This window comes from Lemur catta, chromosome 10 (assembly GCF_020740605.2).
Source record: "Lemur catta isolate mLemCat1 chromosome 10, mLemCat1.pri, whole genome shotgun sequence".
Taxonomy (NCBI): domain Eukaryota; kingdom Metazoa; phylum Chordata; class Mammalia; order Primates; family Lemuridae; genus Lemur; species Lemur catta.
This window is the reverse complement of record NC_059137.1, coordinates 83,142,624-83,154,977: the sequence shown is the minus strand read 5'-3', so window position 1 is coordinate 83,154,977 and position 12,354 is coordinate 83,142,624. Positions and strand designations below refer to the sequence as shown.

Below are 12,354 nucleotides of genomic sequence, written 5' to 3'. Positions count from 1 at the left end.
AATTTTATATCATTTTTTAAAATATGTGGGGTTATTGTTGGTTTTAACCTTGTTTATATGGTTTATTTTCCTCTGTAATTTTCCTAATGAAACTAATAGCACAAAATTAAGAAAGAAGAGAGGTTTTTGTCTCTGTTGTTTCTGCCCTTACCCCAAGGCCTAGTCTCTGACTTTGCTTTCTAATGAATCATACCTGAATAGAACATACATGTTGGAGTTGATTGACTCCCTGGAAATCCTGATCCCGCAACCTCCTTTTGCAGGTGGTGCAGGGCTGCAGGCCCTCACCCAGACTCTAAAGTTCAAGTGAAAGTGTTGGCTTTGCCAACTGTGCGTGAGGTCCCTTTGGGAAAGTGGTTTTCATCTCTGCAAACCACGCTCTCTAACAGTTGTCTGACAGTTATAACCTCAGGCAAAGAAACCTGGAGAAAAATCGCAACAGATGTTGGGACAAGGCAAGTGCAGCCCTCCTGTCTGAGTCCTCAAATTACTCAGGCAGTGCTCAAAGGAGGCCAGGCACCGTCTGTTTGCATCTCAGTGGTGTTTGAGGATGATCTATCCTGAGCCGCTTATTGGCTTATTTCCTCAAGCAGGAACTGAGGCCCAGAAAGCAAAATGTTCTGCCAACACAACCTCAGGCAGGGGCAGGTTCAAGACGAGGACAGGGTGAGAGCTGGGCGGAGCTGGTCCCTCTCTCCACTGTTCACAAACAGTCACAATCTCCAAAATGCATCTCCCTTCTGGGAACTCCTTATCTATGCGCCTTGGGAGCGACCAACTCTCCAGGTGTTCTGGGTGCTGGTTTCCTCCTCTGGAGAGGTGTGGAGGGGTGGGGGACCCAGGCCAAGTGTTGTCAACAGTTTCCAAGGGCAATCTGGGAAAAAGGTGAGAGGAGGAGATGAACATTTGTCCCTAAGTGGAGGAGGCCTGGCGTCCGGTGGGCACCACACCTCTACCACACGCCCGAGGGCTGGCGGCACTGTGGGCGCCCACCGTCCCTGAGCCCCACTGCCCGAGAGAAATATAGTGCCAGCCACGTATGTAATCTCAACTGTTATAGTAACCACATTAAAAAGCTAAAAAGAAACAGGTGAAATTGATGTTAATAATACATTTCATTTTACCCACTATGTCTAAAATGTTACCGTTTCAACATGTAATGTATGTAAAAGTCATTGAGATATTTCACATTGCGTTTTCCATGCTGAGTCTTCAAAATCTGCTGTGTCTTATACTCCCAGCACATCTCAATTCGGGCTTGCCATGTTCACGGACACAGTCACCACGCATGGGTCACGGCTGCCGTGTTGGACAGCACAGGACAGGTGACCACAAACACCCTCACTTCCCCTTGTCCAGTTCAACATAGTAGTTCATGGTGGCCGGGACTGGCGTGAATCCCAGGGCTGCTGAGAGGGAAGGAGCTCAGCCTGGGCCCCGGCCTCCTGTCTGGAAAAGATAGGGATGAGGGTGGTTGCAAGGACTAATGAGTGCACGTGAGGACTTGGGACAGGACCTGGCCCAGAGGAGAGATCAAAATACATGAGCCCTTGTGCCCCACAAGGCCTTGCTTCATCCTGCTGAACCCTTAGCTAGAATTTCCCCAAAAGCAGGGGCAGGGGAGTTCCCACAAGGAACTGCCCCAAATCGTCCCCAGATGGGCGGGTTGGGATTCCAAAGAAAGAAGCCCTAAATGCCAGGGCGATCAGTCCAAGCTTTCATTAGGAGAACGTACTGAGTGATGAAGCAAGCTTCGCGACAGACAGCGAGAGAGACCAGGGCTATGTCCCCAGCTAGGGGGTCAGGGGATGGAGTTCATATGAGGGTTTAAGGAACGGGGCTCAGGGCCAGCACCAGTTTCTTTCAGTGTTTTGAGCACCAAGCTAGACACCTTTATCAGTGCCTGGGGATGTTCAGGGCCCTGGCTTGGGTTCAAGCTGGTTGGAGAAAACCTGCTGCTGGCTGGGTCACAGAGTAGTCAAGGCCCTCTGATTTTCTGTCAAGACACAGAAAGAAAGCGGGGAAAATGGGGGACCCTACAGGTCTACACCAATGCTTGAGTTCCACCCATATAAAACAAGTTTCTCCTAAAACCTGTGTCCATCCATCTGCGGACACAGCTCCAGTTCACATCTCTACTCCACACAAAAAGCATCACTCCCCTCTGTCCCCCAGCACTGAGATACTTCTCTTAGACTGGAGTTGAGTCTTAAATGGGATTCTTGGAGGCAAGAAACAAAGTGAGGCCGGGCGCGGTGCCTCATGGCTGTAATCCTAGCACTCTGGGAGGCCGAGGTGGGTGGATCATTTGAGCTCAGGAGTTTGAGACCAGCCTGAGCAGGAGTGAGACCCCATCTCTACTAAAAAAATAGAAAACAATTAGCTGGAAAACTAAAAATATCTAGAAAGAAATTAGCCAGGCATGGTGGCGCATGCCTGTAGTCCCAGCTACTTGGGAGGCTGAGGCAGGAGGATCACTTGAGGCCAGGAGTTTGAGGTTGCTGTGAGCTAGGCTGACGCCATGGCATTCTAGCCTGGGCAACAGAGTGAGACTCTGTCTCAAAAAAAAAAAAAAAAAAAGAAAAAGAAAAAGAAAGAAACAAAATGAAGGGTTTTGGGGGTAGAAAAATGGTGGTTGTGGTCGTGTGTGGTTCTGTGGGTGGGGGAGTCAGTTTGGAGTCGGCATAGCTGTCCCCTGGGCAAGGAGAGGGTGGCCCATGTTCATCTAGTTCCAAAGGATTCAAAGATCCTTGGAATATAGTATAGTCCCCCCTTATCTGCAGTTTTGCTTTCTGTGGTTTCAGTTACCTGTGATCAACCTTTGTCTGAAAATATTAAAAAGAAATTTCCAGAAATACTATAAGCAATTCATAGGTTTGCAATTGTGTGCTGTTCTGAGTAGCAGGATGAAATCTCCCACCCTCTGCTCCGTCTCACTCAATGCATGAATCATTCCTTTGTCCAGCGTCTCCAGGCTATACCTGCGCCTCACTGGTTAGTCACTTAGCTGCCTGCTCAGTTATCAGACTGACTGTGGCAGTGTAGAAGTGCTTGTTTCAAGGAACCCTTGTTTTACTTAATGATGGCCCTAAAGCACAGCAGAAGTGATGCTAGCAATTTGGATGTGCCAAAGAGAAGCTGTAAAGTGCTTCCTTTAAGTGAAAAGGTCATAGTTCTTGACTTAACATGGAAAGAAAAAAAAAATTTTATGCTGAGGTAGCTAAGGTCTAAAGCAAGAACAAATCTTCTATCCTTAATTGTGAAGAAGGGAAAAGAAATTCGTGCAGGGTGTATATAGGGTTCGGTACTATCTGCGGTTTCACACATCCATGGGGGTCTTGGAACATTTCTCCCCGAGGATAAGTGGGGAATAAGTTTGTTCCTATTGCCCCAGGGGAACTCTGATGCTGAACACATTCAAGCACATCTTTCCAGGAGTGGTTAGCTTTGGAGATGATTTCTAAGCAGACTTGGTGAGTGTGGAAAGCCTGTTTGGACAGCAGACGTTCTGTGTGTGTTCATGGGCTGCTTCTCCCACCTTGCAGCAGAGGGAATGTGCAGACAGGTTAGCGAGACTGATCCTTGGAGGAGGCAGGGAAGGTGCATGGGGCTGACTTGAGACTTGTAACACAGCTTCACCTGTTTCTCTGAGATTCCTGGAAAACAGAGCAAGAATGGAGGGACCAGATTTCCCATCAATACACTTGAGATGGACTCTCCACAGGGGACCTATGGAGGAGTGGCAGTCATCCCTCAGTATCCTCAGGGGATTGACTCCAGGTCCCCTGGGGAATACCAAAATCCAAGCATGCTCAAGCCATTACATACATGGCGTAGTATTTTCATATCACCTGTGCATACCCTCCCACATATATGTACACTGTCATCTCTAGAGTCCATATAATACCTAATAAAATGTAAATGCTATGTAAATAGTTGCTATACTGTATTTTTTTACTTGTATTATTTTTATTGTTGTATTCTTATTTTACTTTTTCGAATATTTTCGATCATCAGATGGTTGAATCCACAGATGTGGAGGGTCAGCTGTGTATGGAATAACATACTGAACCCCGGCAGCTGTCAAGGATGGTTTCCTACCCTACTTCTCAAGCCCTCTGTCTTTTCAAAGCTGTTCCTTTTGGTATTTAAATCTTTCAGCTCAGTGTAGATTTTTGTGGGAATAATTTCGTTTTCTTTCTTTGTTTTCCTGATTCAATCCCAAAAGACTTTATTAGGATGCCTGAAAATGTTTCATTTGCAAATCAATCCAGCTAGAAACAAACAAAGCTTTATAAGTACTTTGAAAGGAGTCATTTGTTGGTCATTAAAATGTAACTCCTCCAAAGTGAGTTAAACTGACAGGCGTGAAGCTTGCCACCTGGGCCTCTGCGCACTGTTTCCTTTTCTGCTACCTGCAACTCAAGGCGGTTTGTTTCTTCCTTCCTTCCTTCTTTTTCCTTCCTTCCTTCCTTCCTTCCTTCCTTCCTTCCTTCCTTCCTTCCTTCCTTCCTTCCTTCCTTCCTTCCTTCCTTCCTTCCTTCTTTTTCCTTCCTTCCTTCCTTCCTTCCTTCCTAGGGTCTCACTCTGTCACCCTGGCTAGAGTGCAATGGCTACATCACAGCTCACAGCAACCTCAAACTAAGCCCTGGGCTCAAGCGATCCTCCTGCCTCAGCCTCCCAACTAGCTGGGACTACAGGCCTGCGCCACCACGCCTGGCTAATTTTTCTATTTTTTGTAGAATGGGGTCTTGCTCTAGTTCTGGCTTGTTTCAAACTCCTGGCCTCCAGCGATCCTCCGCCTGGGCCTCCCAGAGTGTTAGGATCAAAGGCGGGAGCTACCCCGCCCGGTGGGCAGTTCCTTTCTATTTACTTCAGTTTATGTGCTACTATTAATAGAAAACCCTGGGACTTGATCAGTCCATACAAATTCAAGAAAAAAGGGCTCTGATATGGCCCAAATCTGCTGCTGTAAAAGCTTATTTCATGAACAAAATGTCACACAGGTTTGCAGGGTAATAATGAGGATTTGGACGAGGAAACCAAGCAGTGGAGGGTTCCATGTCACTGAACCAGAAAGTGCGACTCTGAAGCCCAGTTCTCCAGAGCATGTTCCGTTACAGCCAGTCTGCTGCACCCAACACGGGCAGGAGGGCACATCTGGAGTGCAAACGTGTTTCATTCATGGTGTGCCCCTCAAAACGACACTCCCTGGTGACCAACAGTGCTCAGCATTGTTCTACACTGTTTCCAGGCTGTCCTTGGTGAGCTTGGGTAAAGTAGTGTTTCCTGAAGCCCTGACTTAGGCACGCCCATCTTAACAGCTGTGCAAGGCCAGGGGAGCCTCAAGGGAAGCCAGAAGAGCATCCCTTGACTACTCTTGGGCACATCCAGTTCCAGAGAAGATAGTATAATATTAAGGGAGGTGGGCCTTGCAAAGTGCCAAAAAGAGGCTTCAGTGGGCGGGTCCCATGGGCCTGTTTACAAGCCTCCCGGGAGAGCGTCTGTTCGGCGGAGGCTCTGGGAGAGGCGAGCATGCACCGGCCATGGCTGCGGACGGTGAGTTCTTTCTGTGGGCCCGGCTCCCTTTCCACAGAGTCCTTAGCTGGAGAAGGTGGGGGGCAGGAGCTAGGCCCGTCTTTGGTGACCTATTGTGCATTGTGGTTGCCTTAACATTTACTGTCCAATGTGACAGTGCTGAGACTTGGAAAGGGGAAGGCTTAAAAACTAAAGACTGAACAAACAAGCCAAACCCTGAAAGCCACTCTTAAGGAATTCAGGAGGAAGAAGGCATCCATGGGTGGTACAGTTCTTTTTCGATTTGGATGTGTAGAAAAGTGGGACATTTCCCTGTTGCAAAGCTGGGCAGGGACGCCAGGGGGCTGTGGATTTGGGCAGAGGCTGGCCCTCTCCTCAGCGTGAAGAGGAGGTCTTCCAGGGAAGGGAGCCGTGGCTTTTGCCTGTTTTACTCCTCTGAGTGAATCCTGTTTTGAGCTGAGTCAAAAGTCGACAGTGAGTCTAACTCTGATGGACTCAGGGGACAGTCCAAGGCGCAAACTGAGGGCCCGGAGCTTCCCTAGGTCACAAGGGAAAATGCTAATACAAATGTAATATATAGAAATTCCGCAGTTTTAGGTTTTTCCTCCCATCAGATGTACTTACGTTTTGGTTCTTGGCATCTGAACATTTTTGTATTTTGGGTCCTAGCAAAGGACAAAAATAATGCACAGATTAGTAGGATCTATGTTAACAGCAGTCTTGAAAGAGGCCGTTTTGCCCACATCAATATGTAGGGATGCGTGTCTGAAAGTCATAGTTATATTTTATATTTCAGATGTCCCTCAAACTGTTTGGGGTGCACTAGCTTTTGTAGTATCTTACGACCTGCAGGTGGAACCCTGAGTTGGGAGCTCAGGGGCGAGTCTAGGCGTGGGTTCTGAGTCTGTATTTCATGGAATTCCGCAGAGGGGTCTGGGACCAGTGGCAGCATCTTGGGAGGTGCCGTAAGGCCCTTGCAAAGTGGCCTGAGCTTCATGCTTGGCGGCAAATCCCTTCTTGTCAGGAGGCTGCAGGCCCTACACTCAGCTGGGATGGGAGAGGTGGTGTTCACACCTGGGTCAGTGGTCCCTCTGAATGTTTCTTCTCTTCTCTTACCCTATGCGGTTGTCCAGCACCTGAGCGAGGCGGGAGGTGCAGGAGGACCAAGTTTAACCAAGAGCAATACAAGATTCTTACTGAGGCCTTTGAAAGGGACCGTTATCCTGGTATTACTATCAGAGAAGAACTGGCCAGACAAAAACAGATTCCTGAGCCACGAATCCAGGTAAAGGATAAATGTGGCTATCTGTCTCTGACTGGGAGGCAGAGGGGGTGTGGTTGGGCATGTATCCCAGCACCTGTTTTTCCACAGGCTTAAAAACCACTTTTGAGTTAATCTTCTCAATACCCCTGTGAGGTCAGTATTAGCCCTCCTGTTCACTGGATTGGGAAAGTAGGATCAGAGAGGTTTAGCAATTTAATTTACAGCCCTGGCAAGGGGTATTGTCTAAATTGGTTAATGCAAGTTCTATCTGTCAGATAGTTACCATATGAGAAATTGAAACTGTGGGCCGGGCGTGGTGGCTCACGCCTATAATCCTAGCACTTTGGGAGGCCAAGGCAGGAGGATTACTTGAAGTCAAGAGTTCAAGACCAGCCTGAGCAAGAGCAAGACCCTTGTCTCTACTAAAAGTAGAAAAAATTAGCTGGATGTGGTGGTGCACACCTGTAGTCCTAGCTACTTTGAGAGGCTGAGGCAAGAGGATCGCTTGAACCCAGGAGTTTGAGGTTGCAGTGAGCTACGGTGATGCCACTGCACTCTAGCCAGATCAACCAAGCACGACTCTGCCTCAAAAAAAAAAAAAAAAAAAAGAAAACAAAAATTAAAGCTGTGGCCAGGTGATCCTAGTGCTTTGGGAGGATCGTTTGAGGCCAGGAGTTTAAGACCAGCCTGGGCAACATAGTGAGCCCTATCTATACGAAAAAAATTTAAAAATTAGCCAGGCATGGTGGCACACACCTATAGTCCCAGCTACTCAGGAGGCTGAGATGGGAGGATCCCTTGAGCCCAGGAGTTTGAGGTTGCAGTGAGCTATAATTGTGCTGCTGCACTTCAGCCTGGGTGACAGAGTGAGACCCTGTCTCTAAAAAAAAAAAGGAAATTAAAACTGAGAAGCTGAAAAATATTCACTATTGCATTTTAAAATAACAATAATAAATCTTTTACATCTTAACGTATTTTTTCAAGAAAAGCAACTATGTTGTCAAAGCCAGAAAATTTAGTATGAGGAATAGCAATGGAAGACCAGAGAATAACTTTCAGATCTTCCAAATTTCATCTTTACCCACCTCATGCAGCCTCTGGAAAAGTCCACTAAGACAATGCGGAGTAAATAGGCAAAGGCAAATCATGGCTGAGTGTTGCAAAGAGAACGGTTTTGACCTTAGGGATCCCTGAGGCTGCCCAGGGCTCCTGATGGGATTTGATCCTCTGGGTCTCAGCCTTGGGATGCATTGAAACCACCTGGGGGGCCAAGTCTGGCCTCCAGGAAGTCCGAGGTGGTTAGTCTGGGTGCAGCCTGGGAATTGGGATTTTTAATTTCTCCTCCCAGGTGACTGAAGTGTGTGGTTAAGTTTGAGAATCTTGAGAATGGCTGCCCTAAATTAAAATCTGTGAGTCTCTGAGAGTAGAACCTGAGGATGCACAGGTTGTTTGGAAAGCTCCCCAGTTGATTTTGATGTGTAGCTAACATTGAACGGTTCCAGTCCTAGACCAAGGGTTTTCAGTCCTAGACTCTATCGGTGCCCAGGCCCAAAGGGTTTGAATCAGAATCTTTGGGAGTGTGGCTGGGCATGTGTATGTTTTTCAACTCCCAGGTAACCCACACAGACTGATTGCCGTACACCTGGGGGCTCTTGGCCTTCACTGAGTATTGTTTACTATAGACTGACCTGTATAATGATATTGGGGTTATTGGTCTAGGGTTTGAACCCTGGGCCTGGGGAGTTCCGAAATCCCCCCAGGTGGTTCTTATGTGCCGTGGAGTGCCTCACGGAGGAGGGGTCCCCTATTCCACCTCTTGTCTCTTCTTGGCTTGCTTTGGTGACACCAATCCTCACACTAGCAGCACCCCCTCCTCAGTTGTCTTTGAGCTTCTCCCAGGCAGGCATTGTGTCTTGTTCCCTATTTTCTTCCCAGGACTTTGGCAGGTGCTTGATAAAGACTGTGCAGTAAATCAGGGCCTACCGATGGATATGCTAATTACCCTCGTTTGATCACTATACATTATACCTATTGAAACATCACTATGTACCCCATGAATGTGTACAATTATTAGTTGTCAATTAAAAAAGTAAAATTAAAAAAATCAAGACCTACCTGAGTAAGAATAAACATCCTTTGAGGGTTTGCTGTGTGCCAGGTACTGTTTTAAGAATTTTATTTTAAAAATCTATGTAACCTCAGAGACATTTAAACCAGTGGCAACTCAGAGGGGAAAGATTTGACCAAAGAAACAAGTACACAGTAGAGAAGGGTGAGGGTGAGGGCAGGCAGGAGGGCTTTTGATTTTTAGAACCAAGAGCCCCAACTGAATTTTTCCAAACCACAGTAATCTCCATATCTTCTTTCCTGTGGAGCCCTGCCGTTCCAAACTTTATCTAGTGCAGGGATGAAGAAAAGCTGAGATAGCCTAAGGGCTGGAAAGCCTTTTATCAGCTGGCCTTAGGGAAATGCAGCCCTGGGGGAGGGGGTGGCAGCCTACTAGAACTTTATCACAGTACCCCAAGCACTTCTCAGTTCTTGTTTCCTGGAAGCCCAAACAACCCTACTAGGTAGGTACAATTTCATGACCATTTTACAGACAAAAGAACTGTCATCAGCTCAGTAAATGGCACAGGGTTATAGCTGGTAGCTCCAGGAACCAGAAAGGGAAACCCTGAAGTTCTGTAGCTCAGATGCGCATTGTGACTCCGCATTGTGTCCTTTCAGGAGGTACCTGGGAGCCTCTGGTAATTTGGCCAGAGGGGGCTGGCAGTTTGCTGCTTGGGAAGATTTGTTTAGTGTTACTCTTGCAAAGGCCCTGAGGGAGGAAAGCAGGCTGGGTTTGGCAGTGACCAGCTGCAGGGCGGGGCCTGGGGCTGGGTGTGTCCCAGGGAGTTGTTTTGGAGTTCTGGGAATGGCAGGCTGAAGAATTGGGCATTTGTCTTGTAATTAGCAGCAGAGGATTTTTTTTTTAAGCTTGGAAAATGTTGGTGAGTTGTTTGTGTTTCTATTGTATTGCTCAGCCTGAGGTCTTTCGAGCTGCCTAGAGACTGGGACAGTAAGGAGGCCCCCCTGGTGTTCCTGGGGTCCTGGCTGAGCCCTGCCATGGGTGTGGAGCGTGAGTCCACCCAGGGCCAAAGGCTTGGCTTTTCCCTTGATTTTGGTGCCCAGCTCCAAAATGTGGAAAGAGGAGGTGGCATGTTTTGCATACAGGACTAAGTTGCCTGAGGTGAAGTCAAGAAAGGACCCACAGAGGGATTGAAACTGAAAATTTACTCAGAGAGGTGTCTGCTTTTTGCTTTGCTGTTGTCGACATGAGACCACCCAAATGAGAAAAAGCTGAGGCTGTTTATTCAGAGCTTCCTACCCCAAGGGAGTCAGCCGCTGCTCACATCTGCAGAGACCCACAGGCAGGCCGAGGAGCTGGGAACTTCATTGTGGGAAAAGGGAAGGCCCAGGTGGGCTCTGATGGAGGCTGTCGCCCAGGGAAGCTGGGGCCGCCGACTAGAAGGGGGCATCCTGCGGGACTGGGTAGGGCAGCACGCTTGGCTTCCCTGGTTGGTCCTGGGTTGGAAGGAAGCGGTGAGGGTGTGTGTGAAAGAGCAGGGGAGAGCAGTGCTGTGCCGATGGATGCTGCAGACGCAGGGGCCAGGGTCCCAGGGCTGCAGGTGTCCTGGCCGGCGTGGTCCCTTTGTATGGTCAGGCCCTCGCTGTTTTCCCAGGGCTGGGCAGGTGCACGGTATGTTTTAGATACCTATTTGGTAATAATGAATGTGTATGTGAAAAAAAAAGCAAAGATCGTCATGGCTTTAAAGAGTTCAGTCCGATGGGACTGGAGAAGTATTTTTGAGAGATGACAGGGACAGTAAAGGATAAACGGTAGTAGTTGAGGTAGAGGAGAGAAGGGGGACGAGGGAATGTGCCAGCACACAGGACAACTCTGGGCAAGGGCCAGGGCCGCAGGACAGCACTGTGGCATGACACGGTTGCAGGTGGGTGCGAGGTGATTGCTTTGGGGGGAGTTGGCAGAAGGCAGGTTGGGCCACACAGCCAATGGTGTGAATCAGCCTGGCCAGGAAGTTTGCTTTTATTCTAAACTCTAGTGGAAGTTCTGTTTGACAAGTGTTTGACCCTGCTCACAGGCTACTACTTGCTGATGATAATTATGGAACTGGGCTTGATGAGAAAATGTCTTTCCTCTCTCACTCTCTGTCGTTGCCCTCCCAGGTTTGGTTTCAGAACCGGAGAGCTCCAATACCCAAGAGAAGCCAGAAGAACCCCGGCGGGGAGGAAACCCGGGCAGGGGCCCGGTTCCCTGGCCCTAGCCAGCCCGGGGTGCTCGCCCCGCACTACTCCCGCCAGCAGGGCTTTCCCGGGCCCCGTACGATGTGGGCCACTTCTCCTGGGAGTCAGAGAATGCTTCCGGTCAAGCCGTCCTCTCGGGGCACGCTGGTGTCCTGGGCGCGAACGTGGCCTTCCCTGACTTGGAGACTCCAGCCAGTGTGCCGGGCCAGCCTTCGGGAGACGTCCCTGGCTCTCTGTCCCCTGGCTCACCGCTGCTTCCATGTCCCGCTTCCCACCTGCCCCTCCCGCAGCTGGAAGCGGGCAGCGCCCGGACTCAAGTTCACCCGGGGGCCCCCGGCCTGCAGCGACGGGGGCCGCGTCCCGCCTCTGGGAAGCAGCAGCCAGGGGGCCAGGAGCCCGGGAAGACGCCGCGGCACCCGGGGGCCTGGGAACAGCCCCCGAAGGTCCCTTCCCAGCAGCTCTGGCCGCGTTCGGCTCCGCAGCCGCAGCCGCTGGGCGGGCCCGCCGCGCGTCCGGAGCCGCTGCCATCTCCCTCCCAGAGGGGACCTGCGTGGGGGGCCCCGCAGCGCCCTGGTGGGGTCTGCGCTCCGAGCGGCAGAACAGTGGAAACGACCCCAGGGTCCGGCGACGGGAGGCAGATGAACCAAGCTAGGGTTCATCTGTAACGGTTCACATTGTGAAAACTGAAAAGGAACATGAAGATTTGAATACTTTGTCACAGAAAGGACTTCCAGACATACTTTTCAGGAAAATGAAGAGGGTGTCAGGATGGAAGGGCGCCAAAGTGCAGGCAGAGGACCTCGGTGTTTTCCTTAGTTGAAAGAAAAGAGGATTGACTTTTTTACTCATCTGCCCTTCCATTTATTAACTATTAACAATAAACGCGGAGTACTTACGATGTATAATCTCCACTAGAGAGAAGGAGCCCGGGGCAGGACGAGGGCTGCTTTGCAGAGCGTGTTATTCCGCCGTCGGCAAAGCGCGCCGACTCGTACTCCGGCCGTCCCCGCGCCCCTCGAACGGATTCTCCCTCTTCTCCGCGCACGGGCGGGACTGCCCTCAGCCTGGAGCTCGCGGTGCTCCCTGATGCGTCCTCACTTCTCCACTTTTCTTCTCCCTGCGTCCAGCCAAATGGGGCTTCTTTCTGGACGTTGAGCACGGCCCTGCAGCTGGGGAAACAGTTTCCTGAAACAAACCCTCCCGGCAACTCGCCTCGCAGGGCGTAATGCAAACTCGAGCGGGTCTAA

At 49.7% G+C, this 12,354-nt stretch overlaps 1 protein-coding gene across 1 annotated transcript; it reads left to right on the top strand.

The window, feature by feature from the left end:
• The first annotated feature begins 6,451 nt into the window (after positions 1–6,451).
• On the top strand, positions 6,452–11,749 carry LOC123645716 (double homeobox protein 4C-like). Its single transcript, XM_045562147.1, has 2 exons — positions 6,452–6,823; positions 11,030–11,749. Exons 1-2 carry the CDS (start codon positions 6,452–6,454, stop codon positions 11,747–11,749), a joined length of 1,092 nt encoding a protein of 363 aa, XP_045418103.1.
• The last annotated feature ends 605 nt before the right edge of the window (positions 11,750–12,354 follow it).

Bases quoted from the DNA above. Each gene is read 5' to 3' on its own strand.
- LOC123645716 (XM_045562147.1), top strand. From the start codon at position 6,452: ATGGAATTCCGCAGAGGGGTCTGGGACCAGTGGCAGCATCTTGGGAGG. The intron at 6,824-11,029 runs GTAAAGGATAAA...TTGCCCTCCCAG, and splicing joins TTCCTGAGCCACGAATCCAG to GTTTGGTTTCAGAACCGGAG.